Genomic DNA, 23618 nt, shown 5'->3' with positions numbered 1-23618 from the left:
TTTGACTGCAAATCTAGGAGTTCAAATACTAACTTTAGTTGTTCACACTTCATATTTTAAAATAACCTCTCAGTTTTAACCAGTGCTATTTCCCTCAAGGGTTCTGTCTTGTTTGACCATTCTGCTGAGCACAGATCCAGGGAAAGGGAGGGAAGAACCATGAGGTAGGAGGATCCTCACAGGCCAGGACTTTGTCTCCAAATCACGCTGGAAGCTGGGAGAAATGTTAGTGCTTCCAAAATGCCTTGTGTTTTGTGGGTAAGAAGTGTGAATAAGGAAGCAGTTTTCAGCTGCTTCTCTGTACTTGGGAGCCTTTTTATAAAAATCTACTCAGGGAGATTCTTGAAGATATTCACAATATCATCAGAGTTAAGGTATGATTTTCTTTATGTTGGGGCACACTTAGTAAGTGAACCACCTCTATCAACCTTCAGAGGATGTGCTTACTTCGGATTTATTTCTGCAAGTGCTGGATGCTTGTTGCTGTTCCAGACCCTGTAGTTGTGAGTGTTCTTCCATGCTGTAACAAAGGTCGTCCCATAGTCTGATAAGATCTTTTCATTATCTGTCAAGTAAATATTTAAAAATTGAGCTGGACTGTAGCCAGTCAGGGATGTAGAGATTAATAACCTAAACCAGTAAAGAAATGGCTTTAGCCTTCCTGTCCCCTTGCTTTCTTGGGGAGACAGCCTACCAGATGTCAGGAATCTTGGGTCTAATTCCAGAAATCCTGTTAAAGAAGCGATGTGGCCTTTGGTAAGTCACTACTCACTCAGAATTTCGTTTTTCTTACTAGAAAATAAGGGGGCTGAGCCAAATATTTTCTAAGGTTCCTTAAAACTCCAAAATATTTCCAAGTTCTCCTTACCAAGGTAAGGAGGCATAGTATTATTTATTAAAATCTATAGGCTGGATAGTGGGTTAAACATACTGATGTATATACATGGAGCAGGCAATTAGGGTATCTTTTCATCTTTTCACAAATGCCATTTTTTTTTTTTTTGCGGTACGTGGGCCTCTCACTGCTGTGGCCTCTCCCGCCGCGGAGCACAGGCTCCGGACGTGCAGGCTCAGCGGCCATGGCTCACAGGCCCAGCCGCTCTGCGGCATGTGGGATCTTTCCAGACCGGGGCACGAACCCGTGTCCCCTGCATCGGCAGGCGGACTCCCAACCACTGCGCCACCAGGGAAGCCCTCACAAATGCCATTTTTCTAAGAAAGGCAATTAGAAAGAATACATTAATTGGTTCTTTTTAGACACTATTTACTTTTCTTTGCCTCACTATTCAGTGAAACTTACTCTTGAGTTTACATGCATTTCACAGTCAAAATACTTAAAATAACAAGGAGATTTTCATATATTTAAATGCTTAAAACTTTTTGGCTTTATCACTATTGAGGCGAAGCTTCAATGCGGAGCGTTTCTTCTACTTGGAAGAATAGAAAAGGTTTCGAGGACTGATTCAAATGGCTATTGCTCCATATGTTAACTTCAAGTTGCTTGCTCTGAGGGTGAAACATGTGACTTTTTTTGCTGGGAGAGGAAGAGAAGGACATAACACGGTTCTGTATGCAGCATAAGGAAGTTCTTTTAAGAACATACTCCTCAAACGGCTCACTGGACTGAATTTCCTTTAAGAGCTTGGGCCTGAGCCAGACTTCTTGGGCTGAAGTCCCAGCTCAGCCTCTTACCAGGTGGAAGAGCAAACTATTTAACCTCTCTATGCCTCACTTTCTCTTCTGTAAAATGAGGATGACACAGTATCTACCTCTAGGATTGCTGGGAGGATGAAATGAGTTAGCAGATGTTACGTGCTCAAAAAAGGGGGTGCTGCACATGTTAAACGTTCCCCCCAAAAGTTAGCTACTATGTATTATTCAGTGCTCACAGCTACCTGGGCAAATATTTTTAAGAAGTAAATTAATTACTCAGGAAGCTACATGGCTGGTGGAGACTTGGGTTTTCTTACTAGATAAACTGAATGATTCTGAGTTAGAGGATTTAATATTGGGGTCTCAGCTGCTACAACTATAGAAGAGGCAGACATTAAAAAAAAAATCCCATTAGCAAATAAGGAGTCGCTCCGTTAGCTTTCCTAACGAATGAAGAATATGCCCGAAGCCTGGGTTTAAAACTATATATATTATGTGAAGAACTAACCTGGGAGGTGGCAGTAGTGAGGTTGATTAAAAATCTACTAACACAACAATGTGAAGGTACGTAATGTCACCGTGGAACGATACACTCATAAATGGTTACGATGGTAAATTTTAGGTTATGTGGATTCCACTACATTTTTTAAAAAAGCAACTGCGAAATAGTTGGATAATTGAAAAGAAGGAAAAACAAAAGCTCTATACTCTTTTAACACCTCCACCACCAGAAGTACTGAATATATGCCAAGTGTCCAGGGTGGGTAGGTGTCCATGGTGTGAGAGTTCATTGCAGAGCTTCATTTTCTCCTTGTATATATTCTTTTCCATGGGGGAATGAGATAATTTTAACTCAGCAGTGATTCTATGTTTGCCTGTTCCATTTTAACCACTTAATAGGGATAAAATTTCTCAGAATGGGGGATAAATTTGAAGGTCTAATCACTCAGAATGTGATTTTCAATGATTTCTATTTTTTATATTTCTCTTTTCACCCATTATATATCTTAACATGTAAGCAGTGTTTATAAATAGCACTCAAATACTGATATATCCTTCCATATGGTGGAATACTAAGGGGCCATGTAAAAAGGGATGAAGATCTGCATTTACTCTCTTGATAATACGTTTATGTTTCTATTATAAAGAAAAACTAAGTTATAAAAAACATGAAAAATGGGATCCATGTTTGTAAAAGGACTACCACAAATACCACAAAACTAAAATCCAAAACACAGGCTTAGAAAAAGGTCTAGAAGGATATAAAGTACTCAAAATGCAAAGAGTGGTTAAGTCTGTATAAGGGAGTGACAGGTAATTTTTCATAAACTTGTTTCTTACACAATTCAAAACATCGTAAGAGTTACAAAATGAGAAAGAGGCTGTGAGCTCCTTACCTAACTGCAGTGTGGCGGCCAGCAGTGCATGGATGTAGACTGCAAACTGGGCTCGAATCCATTCGTCACCTCCCTCCCAGCCCGTGCCATCCAGGAAGACATCATCCCGGTTCTCGGTCACATGCCTCACTAGGTAATCTGCGAACCTTAGGTCTGCAGTGGTTGGGTTAAGCAGCTTCCTGAGTTCTGGATCATGGATCTGGATCAGAGCTTCTTCTACCTAGAGGGTACCCAGGTATAAGTCAGAGTCTGGGCATTCACGCAGATATCCATGCCACACTTTAAAGAGTAACTACTGGGAAGTTGGAGCTGGAAATAAAAAATATGAATAACAGCATTCTCAAAAGGTGAGCCTAAGAAAGAGACAGGTTTTTTACACTGAAGGTTTTTTTCTTTCACTATTTTAAAAATGCTCATTTTCTGTTCTTAGAAAATATATGCATAAATATTTAATCTTGAATTATAAAAGTAATTCACGTTGACTAAATATTTTGGAAAATATAGAAATGTATAGTTAAAATCACCTTTATCATACAAACAGAAATGAATACAATTAAATATAGTTCCTAAAAATTTTTCCTTTGATTGCACAGACACTTTGGAATATTTTTATTATGTAATACTTGATACAGAAAGAAATATATGTAACTTACAGGTTAGTTTTAAAGTATAATAATAAAACAAATACTCATGAACTTGCCAACCAACTGCACAGCTAGAATGTAACCAATAATGTTGAGAAAACTCTGTGGTCCTCCCATCTGTATCCTCCTGCCTTGGAAAGTATATGTATTTTTCTCCCTCAAAATTGGGATACATATAGCTTTGAATCCCAGATTTTTCATTTATTGTATTATAAACGTTTTCCCAGGAAGCACATTCTGGTACTTTCTGTTAGAAACTACAAAAACCTTAGGGTGGCCGAAATCACCCTCAAGCATTTGTAAAAATTATTTTAATTGTAAAATTGAACAAATTATTTAAATTTCTTATATATTAATAAGATGTCAAATATTTATCTCTAATTCCTTCCTCTTGATATCGGGGCATATTAAACAAGCTAGAAGTATTTAAAATATTTATACGATAAACACATTTTAATTGTGAGACTGTAGTAGGACCAGATTGCCTAGGTAGGAATCCTGGCTCATCCAGTTAGTAGCTGTCTGATCTCTCTGTTCCTTAGCTTCTGCAGGTGTAATACAGACAGTAACAATGCCTATTTCAAAGGTTGTTATGAAAACCAGACCAGTTCATATACCTAAGGCACTTAGGATGCCTGGCAAAGGAAGCAACTATTACCACGATTAGTATTATTACTATGCCCCAAATTCCAATTAAGAAAGAAGGAATCAGAAAGAGAAAAACAAATACCATATGCTAACACATATATATGGAATCTAAAGAAAAAAAAAGATTCTGAAGAACCTAGGGGCAGGACAGGAATAAAGACGCAGAAGTAGAGAATGGACTTGAGGACACAGGGAGGGGGAAGGGTAAGCTGGAACGAAGTGAGAGAGTGGCATGGACTTATAAACACTACCAAATGTAAAATAGATAGCTAGTGGGAAGCAGCCGCATGGCACAGGGAGATCAGCTCGGTGCTTTGTGACCACTTAGAGGGGTGGGATAGGGAGGGTGGAAGGGAGAGTGATGCAAGAGGGAGGAGAAATGGGGATATATGTATACATAAAGCTGATTCACTTTGTTGTACAGCAGAAACTAACACACCACTGTGGAGCAATTATACTCCAATAAAGATGTTAAAAAAAAAGAAAAACAAAAAGAAAGAAGGAAAACAGACCAGCGGTGTCAAGGACCCACACTCATATTTAACCTACTTCCACAATGGCATCACTGAGGTGTTTCTGTTGTCGAAAAAGGATGTTAGTAGCTCCAGCAACAAATCCTCGAATGGTGACATCAGAGAGAAGATGATGTTGCTGCAATGCCATATAAGGCAAACACAGATATCCCTGAATTACAAGAGTAATAGAAAATATTAGAAAAGTAATGGAACAGCCAAGTCTCTCCTCAAGCCTAGAGAGCTAATAGTAGGAAATAAAACTCCCCATCTTTCCCCAGCCCCACACCATTCCTAACACAGCTGATCTTTGACTCAATACAATAATATTCCAATAATAACAACCATAGGTCCTGACTGTATTAAGGCCAGTTAATTGCTAAGCTTCCCCATGAATGGTCAATCTTGGCAAAGTGGTCTACCATGAAGGCTGTCTTACTTGACCACTTTGTTCCTCAGTTCAACTTAAAAGCCTCCACTGTAACTAACAAACTGAATTTTTTTTCATTTAGGAAATGAAGTATTAAGCCCATTAAAAAGTATGTTGTTTAGTAGAAAGCTGTTTGTAAAAGCTGTTTGTAAAATTTTAAAACACATGCATTTGCACATAACCAGCAAAGTATTATTACAAGAATAGCAAACACTGCATAGCAATTATTTTACTGTCCTATTGTTTAAAATTATGCAACAGTATTTCAAGACACTTGCTACTAAATGTTTAAAGCACAAATGACAGTGGCAGTAGTGTATTTAATTACTTTCCATTTGAATTGCATTTGAAAATACCATTGCCCTGAAAATTATACTTTAACCACCAAGCCACAGCAGGGAGTTAAGTGCACAGAAAGCAGCCTATATCCTGAAAATGAAGGTGTTAGCACTGGAGTGATGCACTGAAGGAGGAAATGGAATTTCTGCTGAAAGATTCTATATCAAGATAGATTTCCAACTAGTGGCACAATTTGCATGTGAAGGCAGGAGGGAGGACTTGCTGAAACCCTGAATCTGTTTCAATCAAGTTTGATGACAGTTTTATTCATTTATTTTTTATTCTCACCTTCTTTTTTTAAGAAACACTGACTATAGTTATCTGGATAGTGTCTTGTTTCCCTCACGAGACGAATTTCTCGGAGGGCAGGAGACACCCCTTCTGCTACTGCATGTCCTTCCGTGCATGTACCATCTGCCTTGTACCTCGCAGCTGGTTGTTACATACTTAACATGAAAGAAGACTTCCAAAAGTTGGAATATATGTCTAGAAACCTGGTTTTATTCTTCTTCTTGACAGTGTCTTCCTCTGCTCTATAAAAAGCCAACTAATAGAAGCCGCAAAAAAAAATCTATGTCTATGCATTAGACATATTCAGTATACAGTGCCTCTCAACCCACACCCTCTTTTTTTTTTTTTTTTTGCAGTACGCGGGCCTCTCACTGCTGCGGCCTCTCCCGTTGCAGAGCACAGGCTCCGGACACGCAGGCTCAACGGCCATGGCTCACGGGCCCAGCCGCTCCACAGCATGCGGGATCCTCCCGGACCGGGGCACGAACCCGTGTCCCCTGCATCGGCAGGCAGACTCTCAACCACTGCGCCACCAGGGAAGCCCCACACCCTCTTGTGACTAAAGGTGGAAAGGACCCCTGGTCCTTAGGCCAAATCACTCAAACAGCTGGTGCAAGGCTCACAGGTCATGCTTTACTTTGTGTGCTATGTATTAAAAACAACAGGCTCCCCGCTCCCCAACTACCTGTTTCTAAACATAGATACTACAAATTGAATGCTCTTTCAAACTTGATATGGACCCCAGAATACCCTACTCCCCCAACTAGGCCTGAGAATCCTTCTTGATAAAGGCACTCTCAGAACTGCCAATTTTTTACAAAGATTGATTTAATTGCTCATAGTATTGCATTTCATAATTGATTCTGTTAGAGAAGAAAAGTCTACCGTCAACAGTGGAATTCTTGGCTAAGTCTATAACAGCATGAAAACTAAGAATGTGGTTTTTTTTAAAAAAGGCAATAGTTCAAAGCTTTTTAAAAATATGAAAAAAAATTCCCTAAAATATTATACATACATATATTCTTTGACCCAGCATTTTACTTCTTGTACTTATCCTACAGATACACCTGTTCACGTGTGAGATTTGTAAAAAGTTATTTATTGCAGCATTGCTTATCATTGCAAAAGACAGGAACCCTAACTATTCATGAACAGGGCAATGAATAAATGTTCTTCTATATGATGGAACGCACTGCAGCAAGTGATGAAGTTCATCTCCAAGGAATATTTTGCTTAAAAAAAAAAAAAAAAGATAAGGTTGGTTGCCCCTGGAGAGAGCAACTGAATAGCAGGGGATGGAATGAGAGAGACTTTTTATTATAGATGCTTTGGAACCTTTTGAATATTGAACCATGTAAAAGTATTACATATTTATAAAGTTATTTTAAATAGTAGATCAAAATGGCCTTAAAATTTTGCCATCGTTATTTTTAACGATGGTCAATTTAGCCTAAATTTTTTAAAGGTCTTCAGTGTCTGGTGGCAACAAGAGCCTGGGTACTTTCACATAGAGCAGCCTCTACACCCAAACTCACCATGGCTTTCCACTTTTCTAGGATGCTTTAACTTCCACATTTGGAGCTGCCATATATAACGGTTAAAAAAAAAAATTGAAGAGATATTTGCACACATATGTTCACAGCCGCACTACTCAAAATAGCCAAAATGTAGAAGCAACCCATATGTCCATCGATGGATAAATGGATAAAGAAAATGTGGTATATACGTACAATGGAATATTATTCAGCCTTGAGGAGGAAGGAAATCCTATCATATGCTACAACATGGATGAACCTTGAGGACATTATGTTAACTGAAAGAGGAAAGTCACAAAAAGATAAATGCTGTATTATGATTCCACTTACGTAAGCTATTTTAAAGTAGTCAAGTTCATGGAAACAATGATGGGTGCCAAGGGCTGGGGTGAGGGGAGAATGGGGAGTTGTGGCTTAAAGGTTATAGAGTTTCAGTTTTGCAAGATGAGAAAGTTCTAGACATCTGTAGTACAACCATGAGAATACACTTAACACCACTGAATTGTGCACTTAAAAATGGTAGAGATGGGCTTCCCTGGTGGCGCAGTGGTTGAGAATCTGTCTGCTAAGGCAGCGGACACGGGTTTGAGCCCTGATCTGGGAAGATCCCACATGTCGTGGAGCAACTAGGCCCGTAAACCACAACTACTGAGGCTGCGCGTCTGGAGCCTGTGCTCTGCAACAAGAGAGGCTGCGATAGTGAGAGACCTGCGCACCGCGATGAAGAGTGGCCCCCGCTTGCCACAGAGAAAGCCCTCACACAGAAATGAAGACCCAACACAGCCAAAAATAAATAAATTAATTAATTTTAAAAAAATGGTAGAGATGGGGCTTCCCTCGTGGCGCAGTGGTTAAGAATCTGCCAGCCAATGCAGGGGACACAGGTTCAAGCCCTAGTCTGGGAAAATCCCACATGCTGCAAAGCAACTAAGCCCGTGCACCACAACTACTAAAGCCTGAGCTCTAGAGCCTGTGAGCCACAACTACTGAGCCCACGTGCCACAACTACTGAAGCCCGTGTCCCTAGAGCCCATGCTCCACAACAAGAGAAGCCACCGCAATGAGAAGCCCACGCACCGCAACAAAGAGTAGCCCCCGCTTGCCGCAACTAGAGAAAGCCCGCGCACAACAACAAAGACCTAACGCAGCCAAAAATAAAGAAAAAAATAAAAATAAAAATTTAAAAAATGGTAAAGATAAATCTTATGTTTTTTTTTAAACCACAATTAAAACTAAAAAACAAATAACATCAAAAAACACACCTCAGCTTGGTAAATCTGGCAAACCTGTTGTGAGCTGATCTGCTAAAGAGCTGCAAAAGTATAGTGCCTTCTCCATTGCGACTTGGGAAGGGCTACAATGCCATCAGGACCAACTGCCATTTTCTCATCTCTCCTCTGTTCAGGGATGATAAGCATGTTCATGAACTGGAAGCCTCCATACCTCAGGGATGTCAGTTCTCTCCAAAATTTTATCTAGCGTTTAAAGGTAATCTCTCAAAATCTCAACCTGTGTGACTGAGAACTTAAGCTGATCATAAAATTAATGTGGAAATGCAAAGGGCTAAGAAACTCTCGAAGAACAATAGCAAGAGGGGAATCTCTGCCTGACTCAATATACATGGTAATGAACACAGTGCAGGACTGACACAGGGATAGACAGATACACCAATGAAACAACAAAAAACACAGAGACAGACTCCCTTTCTCAACCATACACAAAAATTAATTCCAGGTAGATAAAACCCAAAATGTGGAAGTCAAAACTACAAAGCTTTAAGTCCCACAAATCAGTGACAACAAGGGAAACAACCCAGAAGCTTTGAACAATTACTACACAAAGGGAAATCCAAATGGTTAAGAAGAACATGAAAAGATGCTCAACCTCAATAGTGACTACTGAAAAAAAATTACAAACTAAGAGCCAGAAGATACTATCAGATTGGCTAAGTATTAGGAAGTTTGACAATAACAAGTGTTGGTAAGAATGTGAAACAATGGGAACTCTTAACCACTGCTATGGGAATGGAAACTGTCACGACCACTTTAGAAAACAGTTTGGAATTATTCTAGTAAAGCTAACATACCCATTCCCTGTAATCCAGTATTCCCACTTCTAGGTACTGAATCCTAAAGAAATGCTTGCATGTATACAGCCAAGATTTCCGAATAAGAATTTCATAGAAGCATTATTTGTAGTAGCCAGAAATTTAAAACAATGTAAATGTCCATCCACAGAATTCGTAAGCTGCAGAATAGCCAAAAACAGAAAACTACAGAGGAATAATAATACACAACTTCAGGCAAAATTACGGATGAAACTAAAAACAATGTTGAGAGGAAAAAAAAACAGTATAGTGCCACTTAAATAAAACTAAAAAACATGCATCCATTACTTTTTAGCTAGTCACAAGTTATCTGTAGGTTCCCTAAATTTGAATATGATACTCTGTAAGCAAGCAAACCAAATATAAACTCAGAAGCAATACATAAAGCAGTTTAATACATGTAGCAGAAAAAAATTTTGGCTTCCAACTACATATACTTTTAATTCTTTCATATATTTGTTTTACTAAAACAGTTGCAAACTGTGGACTTCCCTGGTGGTGCAGTGGTTAAGAATCCTCCTGCCAATGCAGGGGACACGGGTTTGAGCCCTGTTCCGGGAAGATCCCACATGCCAGAGAGCAACTAAGCCCGTGTGCCACAACTACTGAGCCTGCACTCCAGAGCCCGTGAGCCACAACTACTGAGCCCACGCACCTAGACCCCGAGCTTCTCAACAAGAGAAGCCACTGCAATGAGAAGCCCACGCACCACAACAAAAAGTAGCCCCCGCTCGCCACAAATAGAGAAACCCCATGTGTGGCAACGAAGACCCAACACAGCCAAAAATAAATAATATATTTTTAAAGATGCTTTTTAACCTAGTTCTTCTGTACAAGGATTTTTAACATCTTCAAGAGAAAAAAAAAAAGCCTAAAGGCAATTCACTTTTAAGTATATTCCATATTTGAAAGCTACTGACATGAAAGAATCAGCGATTGTATGTGAAACTGTGATTAAACAAGTTAGATTTGAATCATTACACAATAAAACATAAAACCAAAAAAAAAGTTTAATTTACCATAATGATGGTGGTAAGCCCATCATATATTCAGTACTCGTATAATGGACACAAAAAGAATATTCTGCCGAACAGTTTATTAACAGCACACAGAACACATTAACATTGCTTTAATTCAGCAACCTGGCAGACAAAAACAAAATCCCTCCCTCTTGATATCTCCACAGTGATAAAAATTAGAGTGGGTGGGTGAAGCAGCAAAGTAAGGGCTCCAAAAAGTATAGGCAGTCATGACACTCACATATGAATTCAGAAAACCCACAATTTGTGCCTATTGAGTATACTCAGTAGTTTGAGAGCCCTGAGTTTTCTCCCCAGGCTCCTAAATCCCAGTTTTAAGAAAATGTGCATTAGTTCAATCATGAAATCAATTAAGATAATTTCAGCATCCCCTATCAGGTCACAAAATGAACAAAGACAGCATTTTCTGTTAACTATTCAGCAACACTAACTTGGGGCAAGTACTTATTTGTAAAACTGAATAAACCCAGAAAGAATTTATCATCTAGTGGAAATACATGTTCAAGTCAATACTATCCATTTTCTTTTACTTCAGGCATAAAGGAAGGTACTTCGAGAAAACATAAAACATTGCTCTAGTTACTGGACAGATGTATCTGTCTTTCATGGTAGATTCCAAGACCATGGTTGCAAGAATTTAGAACCTAATACGAGCCTAGCACATAGGAAGGCAATAAATCCTTTTTGACTAAAAAATGAAACGGGGGACTTCCCTGGTGGCACAGTGGTTAAGAATCCGCTTGCCTATACAGGGGACACTGGTTCGATCCCTGGTCCGAGAAGATCCCACACAGCGTGGAACAACTAAGCCCGTCTGCCACAACTACTGAAGGCCACACGCTTAGAGCCTGTGCTCCACAGCAAGAGAACCCACCGCAATGAGAAACTCATGCACCACAATGAAGCAGCTCATGCAGCTCAATAACAAAAAACAAAAACAACAAAAAAACAAATAACCCAATCCAAAAATGGGCAGAAGACCTAAATAGACATTTCTCCACAGAAGATATACAGACTGCCAACAAACACATGAAAGGATGCTCAACATCGTTACTCATTAGAGAAATGCAAATCAAAACTACAATGAGATATCATCTCACACCAGTCAGAATGGGCATCATCAAAAAATCTAGAAACAATAAATGCTGGAGAGGGTGTGGAAAAAAAGGAACACTCTTGCACTGCTGGTGGGAATGTGAATTGGTACAGCCACTATGGAGAACGGTATGGAGGTTCCTTAAAAAACTACAAATAGGGCTTCCCTGGTGGCGCAGTGGTTGAGAGTCCGCCTGCCGATGCAGGGGACACGGGTTCGTGCCCAGATCCCAGAAGATCCCACATGCCGCGGAGCGGCTGGGCCCGCGAGCCATGGCCGCGGAGCCTGTGTGTCCGGAGCCTGTGCTCCGCAACGGGAGAGGCCACAGCAGTGAGAGGCCCACGTACAGCAAAAAAAAAAAAAAAAAAAAACTACAAATAGAACTACCATATGACCCAGCAATCCCACTACTGGGCATATACCCTGAGAAAACCATAATTCAAAAAGAGACATGTACCAAAATGTTCATAGCAGCCCTATTTACAATAGCCCGGAGATGGAAACAACCTAAGTGTCCATCATCGGATGAATGGGTAAAGAAGATGTGGCACATATATACAATGGAATATTACTCAGCCATAAAAAGAAATGAAATTGAGCTACTTGTAATGAGGTGGATGGACCTAGAGTCTGTCATACAGAGTGAAGTAAGTCAGAAACAGAAAGACAAATACTGTATGCTGACACATATATATGGAATTTAAGAAAAAAAAATGTCATGAAGAACATAGGGGTAAGACAGGAATAAAGACACAGACCTACTAGAGAATGGACTTGAGGATATGGGGAGGGGGAAGGGTAAGCTGTGACAAAGTGAAAGAGCAGCATGGACATATATACACTACCAAACGTAAGGTAGATAGCTAGTGGGAAACAGCCGCATAGCACAGGGAGATCAGCTCGGTGCTTTGTGACCGCCTGGAGGGGTGGGATAGGGAGGGTGGGAGGGAGACGCAAAAGGGAGGGGATATGGGAACATATGTATATGTATAACTGATTAAATTTGTTATAAAGCAAAAAATAAAAAATTAAAAAAAAAAAGAGAGCAGCTAGTGTATCAGTTAGTTTTTGCTGCATAACAAACACACCCAGATAAGTGGCTTAAAATGGCAACCATTTATTTGCTTACAGTTCTGTAGGTTAGTGATTTGGTTTAGTTCAGCCGGGAAAAAAAGAACAGCCCCTGCTCGCTGCAACTAGAGGAAGCTTGCGCGCATTAGTGAAAACCCAATGCAGCCATAAATAAATAAATAAGTAAATAAAAGTTATTTAAAAACAAAAATGGCATTTTTTTCTTCTGTTCCATTTTGAAAAATAATTCACGAACGGCAATAAAATAAGGAGTTTCTCCTGAGTAGAATGAAAAAAATCAAAAAAACCCAAATGTTGCTTCCAGAATCCTAAAATATTCCTGACATTAAGAAATGATATCCTAGGACATAAGATACTGGCTTAAAGATTCAATTAGATTTACTATGTTGTGTTTAAGTTAAATCATAAATATATTTTGAATGTTTTTTCATAAAAAGATTAAAAAATAGTTTTTAGGGCAAGTTAACCAAAACACTATATTATATCTATGAGGGGTACTAATATTTAAGGTAGCCATCTAAGCTTAAAATTTTGTTCTTACAAAATTGTAGCTTTGGGAATTATCAAATTTTAATATACATTCATTTAATGTAATCAAGACTGCCTCCTCCCCCACCAAAGATAAACCTGAATAATTAAAAACAGACCAAATACAGTGGTTGGTGACCTCAAAATCCCCTGAATTAATTCTCTATAGCCTTACACTATGGTCACAGATGCCACAGCACTGTGTATTTTACAGTCAAAGAAAAAATTTTCAGACTGAAAATGTGTTTAACACTAAAAGTTAAATTCTAAAAGGATTTTGTTATATCCTTAAGGGCCTTAATAAAGCATTTTAAACCTTACCTTTGTGAAGATGGCCAGGGGCATGCCATACTGGTCCTCTTCCAAACCGGAAATTAGCCCTGGTATCAGGACTACCTGGCCTGTGTTAGCTTGAGGTTGTACAGTAATCGGAGGACTGTCTGAGGGCAAAGAGTCCTTTGGAAATGAGTTTGTCTGTTCTGATCCCACCTGTTCTCTTTCTTTCAAGGAGGAGTCCTCTAAGACAATAGGATCCAAGGTCTCCCAGTCACTTTCTGAAGACTCTGGAGATGGGCGAGAAGGAGGTTTCAAATATTGATTGTTGTCATTGGGTTCCTGTCCTTCACTGTTGTCATCATCTACCTGGAACAAAGGTTCTTCAGTCTTGATGGCAGCGTATCTTCCATAGTTTCTCATCATGATTTTCTCGACAGTTTCCAGGTTGGTATTTGAAATGTCAGGAGCAGGCATAGAAACAAATTCATCTTCAGGGGGATTACTTTCTTGAAGCCCAACATCTTCAGACATACTCTTTCGGGGTCTATACTGAGAACTATCACTGAGACCATGTTCAATCATGCCTAAAACATACAATATTGGTGAATAGTTTGGCTTATAATAAGGTAAAGGAAGAACAAGAGTTGTATATTCTGTTTTAAATAGTGGAACTCCCTTGAGGTAAGTCAGAAAGAGACATACAAATATTGTATATTAACGCATATATGTGGAATCTAGAAAAATGGTACAGATGAACTGGTTTGCAAGTCAGAAATAGAGACACAGATGTAGACAACAAATGTATGGACACCAAAGGGGGAATGTGGGACGTAGGGGTGGTGGTGGGATGAATTGGAAGATTGGGATTGACATGTATACACTAATATGTACAAAGTAGATAACTAATAAGAACCTGCTGTATAAAAAAATAAATGAAATAAAAAAATATAATCAAAATAGTGGAACTCTCCTATAAAAATTTTAATAAGCTATGTTTGTACAAATTTCAATGAGAAAAAAGAGAACAGAGAGCAGAAGCAAGAAGAACAAGAGCAAGAAGCAAGGAAGGACACTGCAGCCTGTGGAACAAAAACTACATTCACAGGAAGAAGGACAAGATGAAAAGGCAGAGGGCTATGTACCAGATGAAGGAACAAAATAAAACCCCAGAAAAACAACTACATGAAGTGGAGATAGGCAACTTTCCAGAAAAAGAATTCAGAATGATGATAGTGAAGATGATCCAGGACCTCAGAAAAAGAATAGAGGCAAAGATTGAGAAGATGCAAGAAATGTGTAACAAAGACCTAGATGAATTAAGGAGCAAACAAACAGAGATGAACAATACAATAACTGAAATGAAAACTACACTAGAAGGAATCAATAGCAGAATAACTGAGGTAGAAGAACGGATAAATGACCTGGAAGACAGAATGGTGGAATTCACTGCTGTGGAACAGAATAAAGAAAAAAGAATGAAAAGAAATGAAGACAGTCTAAGAGACCTCTGGGACAACATTAAACGCAATAACATTCGCATAATACAGGTCCCAGAAGGAGAAGAGAGAGAGAAAGGACCCGAAAAATTAATTGAAGAGATTATAGTCGAAAACTTCCCTAACATGGGAAAGGAAATAGCCACCTAAGTCCAGGAAGCGCAGAGAGTCCCAGGCAGGATAAACACAGGGAGAAACACACTGAGACACACAGTAATCAAGTTGACAAAAATTAAAGGCAAAGAAAAATTATTAAAAGCAACAAGGGAAAAACGACAAATAGCATACAAGGGAATTTGCGTAAGATTAACAGCTGATTTCTCAACAGAAACTCTACAAGCCAGAATTGAGTGGCACTACATATTTAAAGTGTTGAAAGGGAAGAACCTACAACCAAGATTACTCTACCTGGCAAGGATCTCATTCAGATTCAATGGAGTAATCAAAAGCTTTACAGACAAGCAAAAGCTAAGAGATTTCAGCACCACCAAACCAGCTCAACAACAAACGCTAAAGGAACTTCTCTAAGTGGAAAACACAAGAGAAGAAAAGGACTTACAGAAACAAACCCAAAACAATTAAGAAAATGGTCATAGGAACATACATATCGATAATTACCTTAAATGTGAATGGATTAAAAGCCCCAACCAAATGACGAAGGCTCGCTGAATGGATACAAAAACAAGACCCATATATATAATGTCTACAAGAGACCCACTTCAGACTTAGGGACACATACAGACTGAAAGTGAGGGGATGGAAAAAGATATTCCATGCAAATGGAAATCAAAAGAAAGCTGGAGTAGCAATACTCATATCAGATAAAATAAACTTTAAAATAAAGAATGTTACAAGAGACAAGGAAGGACACTACATGAAGATCAAGGGATCAATCCAAGAAGAAGATAGAACAATTATAAATATATATGCACCCAACATAAGAGCACCTCAATACATAAGGCAACTGCTAACAGCTATAAAAGAGGAAATCGACAGTAACACAATCATAGTGGGGGACTTTAACACCTCACTTACACCAATGAACAGATCATCCAGACAGAAAATTAATAAGGAAACACAAGCTTTAAATGACACAGTAGACCAGATAGATTTGATATTAATAGGACATTCCATCCAAAAACAGCAGATTACACTTTCTTCTCAAGTGCGCACGGAACATTCTCCAGGATAGATCACATCTTGGGTCACAAGTCAAGCCTCAGTAAAGAAAACTGAAATCATATCAAGCATCTTTTCTGACCACAATGCTATGAGATCAGAAATCAATTACAGGGAAACAAACATAAAAAACACAAACACATGAAGGCTAAACTATACGTTACTAAATAACCCAGAGATCACTGAAGAAATCAAAAAGGAAATCAAAAAATACCTAGAGACACATGACAATGAAAACACAACGATCCAAAACCCATGGGATGCAGCAAAAGCAGTTCTAAGAGGGAAGTTTATAGCTATACAATCTTACCTCAAGAAACAAGAAACATCTCAAATAAACAATCTAAACTTACACCTAAAGGAACTAGAGAAAGAAGAACAAACAAAACCCAAAGTTAGCAGAAGGAAAGAAATCATAAAGACCAGAGCAGAAATAAATGAAATAGAAACAAAGAAAACAATGGCAAAGAGCAATAAATCTAAAAGTTGGTTCTTTGAGAAGATAAACAAAATTGATAAACCATTAGCCAGACTCATCAAGAAAAACAGGGAGAGGACTCAAATCAATAAAATCAAAAATGAAAAAGGAGATGTTACAATAGACACTGCAGAAATACAAAGCATCCTAAGAGACTACTACAAGCAACTCTATGCCAATAAAATGGACAACCTGGAAGAAATGGACAAATTCTTAGAAAGGTATAACCTTCCAAGACTGAACCAGGAAGAAATAGAAAATATGAACAGACCAAGCAGAAGTAATGAAATTGAAACTGTGATTAAAAATCTTCCGACTTGGGCTTCCCTGGTAGCTCAGTGGTTGAGAGTCCACCAGCCGATGCAGGGGACACGGCTTCATTCCCCAGTCCGGGAAGATCCCACATGCTGCGGAGCGGCTGGGCCCGTGAGCCATGGCCGCTGAGCCTGTGCTCCGCAACAGAAGAGGCCACAACAGTGAAAGGCCCACGTACAGAAAAAAAAAAAAAAAAAAAAAACTTCCAACTAACACAAGTCCAGGATCAGATGGCTTCACAGGTGAATTCTATCAAACATTTAGAGAAGAGCTAACACCCATCCTTCTCAAACTCTTCCAAAAAACTGCAGAGGGGGCTTCCCTGGTGGCGCAGTGGTTGAGAGTCTGCCTGCCGATGCAGGGGACGCGGGTTCATGCCTCAGTCTAGGAAGATCCCACATGCCGCGGAGCGGCTAGGCCCATGAGCCATGGCCCCTGAGCCTGAGCGTCCGGAGCCTGTGGTCTGCAGTGGGAGAGGCCAGAACAGTGAGAGGCCCGTGTACCGCAAAAAAAAAAAAACAAAACACTGCAGAGGAAGGAACACTCCCAAACTCATTCTACGAGGCCACCATCACCCTGATACAAAAACCAGACAAAGATACTACAAAAAAAGAAAATTACAGACCAATATCACTGATGAATATAGATGCAGAAATCCTCAACAAAATACTAGCAAACAGAACCCAACAACAAATTAAAAGGATGTTAAATGACCAACACCCCAATGATCGAGTGGGATTTATCCCAGGGATGCAAGGATTCTTCAATATATGCAAATCAATCAATGTGATACACCATATTAACAAGTTGAAGAATAAAACCCATATGATCATCTCAATAGATGCAGAAAAAGCTTTTGACAAAATTCAACACCCATTTGTGATAAAAACTCTCCAGAAAGTGGGCATAGAGGGAACCTACCTCAACATAATAAAGGCCATATACGACAAACCCACAGCAAACATTACTCTCAATGGTGAGAAACTGACATTTCCTCTAAGATCAGGAACAAGACAAGGATGTCCACTCTCGCCACTATTATTCAACATAGTTTTAGAAGTCCTAGCCACGGCAATCAGAGAAGAAAAAGAAATAAAAGGAATCCAAATTGGAAAAGAAGAAGTAAAACTGTCACTGTTTGCAGATGACACGATACTATATATAGAGAATCCTAAAGATGCCACCAGTAAACTCAGAGAGCTAATCAATGAATTTGTTAAAGTTGCAGGATACAAAATTAATGCACAGAAATCTCTTGCATTCCTATACACTAATGATGAAAAATCTGAAAGAGAAATTATGGAAATACTCCCATTTACCATTGCAACAAAAAGAATAAAATACCTAGGAATAAACCTACCTAGGAGAAAAAAGACTTGTATGCAGAAAAGTGTAAGACACTGATGAAAGAAATTAAAGATGATACAAACAGAGAGATATACCATGTTCTTGGATTGGAAGAATCAACATTGTGAAATTGACTCTACCACCCAAAGCAATCTACAGATTCAATGCAATCCCTATCAAATTACCAATGGCATTTTTAACAGAACTGGAAAAAAAAATCTTAAAATTTGTATGGAGACACAAAAGACCCCCAATAGCCAAAGCAGTCTTGAGGGGAAAAAAACGGAGCTGGAGGAATCAGACTCCCTGACTTCAGACTGTACTACAAAGCTACAGTAATCAAGACAATATGGTACTGGCACATAAACAGAAATATAGATCAATGGAACAGTATAGAAAGCCCAGAGATAAAGCCACGCACCTACAGTCAACTAATCTATGACAAACGAGGCAAGGATATACAATGGAGAAAAGACAGTCTCTTCAATAAGTGGTTCCGGGAAAACTGTACAGCTACATGTAAAAGAATGAAATTAGAACACTCCCTAACACCATACACAAAAATAAACTCAAAATGGATTAGAGACCTAAATGTAAGACTGGCCACTGTAAAACTCAGAGGAAAACATAGGAAGAACACTCTTTGACATAAATCACAGCAAGATCTTTTTTTGATCCACCTCCTAGAGTAATGGAAATAAAAACGAAAATAAACAAATGGGACCTAATGAAACTTCAAAGCTTTTGCACAGCAAAGGAAACTACAAACAAGACGAAAAGACAACCCTCAGAGTGAGAGAAAATATTTGCAAACAAATCAATGGACAAAGGATTAATCTCCAAATTATAAAAATAGCTCATGTAGCTCAATATTAAAAATACAAACATCCCAATCCAAAAATGGGCAGAAGACCTAAATAGACATTTCTCCAAAGAAGACACAGATGGCCAAGAAGCACATGAAAAGCTGCTCAACATCACTATTAGAGAAATGCAAATCAAAAGTACAATGAGGTATCACCTCACACCAGTTAGCATGGGCATCGTCAGAAAAACTACAAACAACAAATGCTGGAGAGGGTGTGGAGAAAAGGGAACCCTCTTGCACTGTTGGTGGGAATGTAAATTGATACAGCCATTATGGAGAACAGTATGGAGGTTCCTTAGAAAATTAAAAATAGAATTACCATATGACCCAGCAATCCCACTCCTGGGCATATATCCAGAGAAAACCATAATTCAAAAAGACACATGCACCCCAATGTTCACTGCAGCAGTATTTACAATAGCCAGGTCATGGAAGCAACCTAAATGCCCATCGACAGACAAATGGATAAAGAAGATGTGGTACATATATACAATGGAATATTACTCAGCCATAAAAAGGAACAAAACTGGGTCATTTGTAGAGACGTGTGTGGATCTAGAGACTGTCATACAGAGTAAAGTAAGTCAGAAGGAGAAAAACAAATATGTATATTAACACATATATGTGGAACCTAGAAAAATGGTACAGATGAACCAGTTTGCTGGGCAGAAATAGAGACACAGATGTAGACAACAAATGTATGGACATCAAGGGGGGAAAGCAGTGGGGAGTGGGGTGGTGGTGGTGTGATGAATTGGGAGATTGGGATTGACATGTATACACTGATGTATATCTAATTGATGTCTAATAATAACCTGCTGTATAAAAAAATAAATTGAAAAAAAAAACGAGAGAGAAAAGAAAATCTCAGACAAAAGAGAAACCTATGGCCAAAGTGAAAATGTCAGGGAACTAGATTCCACATGCCACAGCTAATAGATTCCCTCATGTCGCTTCCCTGGTGGTGCAGTGGTTAAGAATCTGCCTGCCAATGCAGGGGACACAGGTTCGAGCTCTGGTCCGGGAAGATTCCACATGCCATGGAGCAACTAAGCCTGTGCGCCACAACTACTGAGCCTGCGCTCTAGAACCCGTGAGCCACAACTACTGAAGCCTGTGTACCTAGAGACTGTGCTCTGCAGCAAGAGAAGCCACCACAATGAGAAGCCCATGCACCACAATGAAGAGTAGCCCCACTCGCCGCAAGTAGAGAAAGCCCGTGTGCAGCAATGAAGACCCAACACAGCCAAAAATAAAATAAATTAAAAATAATTAATTAGTTAAAGAAAAAACAAGATTACCCCATGTCTCAACTAAAAGATCCCGTGTGCCGCAACGAAGATCCAACGTGCTGCAACTAAGACCCAGTGCAGCCGAATAAGTAAATAAATATTTTTTTAAAAAATAAAAAATAGGGCCTCCCTGGTGGCGCAGTGGTTGAGAGTCCGCCTGCCGATGCAGGGGATACGGGTTCGTGCCCCGGTCTGGGAGGATCCCATATGCCGCGGAGCGGCTGGGCCCGTGAGCCATGGCCGCTGGGCCTGCGCATCCGGAGCCTGTGCTCCGCAACGGGAGAGGCCACAACAGTGAGAGGCCCGCATACCGCAAAAAAAGAAAAAAATAAAATAAATAAAAATAAAAAAATAAATAAATAAACTTCTGGAGAAAAGAAAAATAGAATGTTAACCCTAACAACTTTTTCCTTGAAAATTTTTATCATTCAAAGGTCCAGGGACTTCCCTGGTGGAGCAGTGGTTAAGAATCCGCCTGCCAATGCAGGGGACATGGGGTTGAGCTCTGGTCAAGGAAGATCCCACATGCCGTGGGGCAACTAAGCCCGTGTGCCACAACTACTGAGCCTGCGCTCCAGAGCCTGCGAGCCACAACTACTGAGCCCATGTGCCACAACTATGAAGCCCGCATGCATAGAGCCCATGGTCTGCAATAAGAGAAGCCACTGGAATGAGATGCCTGCGCACCACAGCAAAGAGTAACCTCTGCTCACCACAACTAGAGAAAGCCCGTGGGTAGTAATGAAGACCCAATGCAGCCAAAAATAAATAAGTATAGTAACGAAGACCCAATGCAGCCAAAAATAAATAAGTATACATACTAATATGTATAAAATAGATAACTAATAAGAACCTGCTGTATAAAAAATAAAATAAAATTCGAAAAAATAAAAATAAATTAATACTAAAAAAAAAAAGTCCAGGACAGGGCTTCCTTGTTGGTACAGTGGTTAAGAATCCGCCTGCTAATGCAGGGGACACGGGTTCAAGCCCTGGTCCAGAAAGATCCACCATGCCACTGAGCAACTAAGCCCGGCGCCACAACTACTGAGCCCATGTGCCACAACTTCTGAAGCTCGCACACCTAGAGCCGTGCTCTGCAACAAGAGAAGCCACCGCAATGATAAGTCCACGCACTGCAATGAAGAGTAGCCCCCACTTGCTGCAACTAAGGAAAGCTCACGTGCAGCAACAAAGAAAGATCCAGTGCAGCCAAAAATAAACAAATAAATTAATTTTTTGAAAAAAGGTCCAGGACAAATTAAAAGAAGGAAGAGTAGAAACTGCTACGCTCTTACCTGGAAAAAGGGATAACACTGTCATCAGGGCACCCACCAATTTATTCACTGGAGAAATATAAAAGAGAACCTGAAATGGAGTCAATCAAAATTAAATCAGAAAATCCATGAGTCCACAGTGATACTTTAAAACAAGAAAAAAGAAAAGAAGGGAGAGGGGAAAACTCTTCTTTACAGAAGTATAACAGCTAATACATACAGAATTTATGATAGAATCAGAAAATCACCAAGCATCTATCATGGTTCAGGTAAAAATTACTAATGGATGTTAAAACTATTGTGAAAGGTTGTTGGGCAACAGGATATCCACATACCTTCAAATTTATCAACCCACAGTTTACCTATTAATTGCAAAGAGAAAAAACAAGTACCTAATTTAAAGAAACCTGGCAACCACCACCTGAATCAGATCATCAAATTTCACATTGCCAATAATAATACAAACAGTTACGGGGCTCCTGATGTGATGCCCCGAGAAGGACACACCACCACCTGTATTCTTGCCAAAAAAGTTTAATCTGAAACTAGTGGCAACAATCAGACAAATCTAATATTATAATGCAACTAATCTGGATTCTTAAAAAAAAAAAATTAAAAGGCCAATGTCATAAAAACAAGAGAAACAAAAAAAAAAGCGAGGTGGTGGCACTGTTTGAGATTAAAGAAAGCTAACAATGCAATAAATGATCCTTGGTCTCCAGATTAAGAAACGCAACCAGCTTATAGGACATTATTATGACATCTGGGGAAATATGAAAATGGACTGTACATTAGATAGCATTTATTATATCAGTGTTAAATTTCTTGAATGTGAAAATAATATTTTGTCTATGTAGGAATGTACCCTTATTCTTAAGAAATATATCCAGGGCCTGTTAGGAATTGGGCTGCACAGCAGGAGGTGAGCGGCCAGCGAGCAAGGAAAGCTTCATGTGCCGCTCCTCATCGCTCCCCACCGCTCGCATTACTGCCTGAACCATCCCCCTGCCCCGCCTCAGATTCATGGAAATACCATCTTCCATGAAACTCGTCCCTGGTGCCAAAAAGGTTGGGGACTGCTGTCCTAAAGTAGTTAGGGGTGAAGAACCATGGTGTCTACAAATTAGTTTAAATTATTATGATTCAGGGAGAAAAATGAACACATATAAAACAATGTAATGTTTATGAGTTAACAACTCATAAACACAGATGAAGGGTATAAAAGTGTTCATTATATATTACTCTATCAACTTTCCTATAGGTTTGACATTTTTCAGAATAAAAATTGAGAAAAATTAATCTGGAACAGGGTTCAGTTAGGTACTGCACTAAAACTAATGCTGGTGATAATTAAATTAGAGGAAAAAAACAAGCATATAGTTGCTCAGGTGAGAGTTTTTTCTTTTTTTAAACAATTAAATCATTTAGTGGCACTAAGTGATATCCAGTAAAGCATAACACCCACAATCTCCTGTGCTCTCCTTACACATTGCTTATTTGAGCACTTTGCAAGTACAGAGAAACCAAGACTGCATTAAAAGATGTCCTTACTTTATGAAATCAATATAAAAAGTGTGTACCTGTGATTTGCCACATTAAATAAAGTCTACTTGATCATAAATGCCACTACATGTGGTTAGGCTAAATATTATTTTGCAAAATTTTGTTTCAGATACATGTATCCACATGTGCTCTAGGTTGCAATGAAAAACATTTTTTATTATGGGTTGCAATAAAAAGTTTGAAACTTACAACTCAACAACAAAAAAACAAACCTG

General features: G+C 39.2%; 1 protein-coding gene across 1 annotated transcript in view; it reads right to left on the bottom strand.

The window, feature by feature from the left end:
* Positions 1-23618, bottom strand: part of AVL9 (AVL9 cell migration associated) — a 63903-nt gene that overhangs the window by 9959 nt on the left and 30326 nt on the right. Inside the window, exons 9-13 of the mRNA XM_081244665.1 lie at positions 21862-21931; positions 13634-14172; positions 4892-5026; positions 3051-3270; positions 448-565 (exon numbers count right to left, since the gene is read on the bottom strand). Of these exons, the coding sequence (XP_081100791.1) occupies positions 448-565; positions 3051-3270; positions 4892-5026; positions 13634-14172; positions 21862-21931 (1082 nt within the window). The remainder of the gene's footprint in view (positions 1-447; positions 566-3050; positions 3271-4891; positions 5027-13633; positions 14173-21861; positions 21932-23618) is intronic.

The sequence above is a fragment of the Mesoplodon bidens genome (assembly GCF_964165515.1).
Source record: "Mesoplodon bidens genome assembly, chromosome: 9".
NCBI lineage: Eukaryota > Metazoa > Chordata > Mammalia > Artiodactyla > Ziphiidae > Mesoplodon > Mesoplodon bidens.
This window is presented reverse-complemented; position numbering and strand designations above follow the sequence as displayed.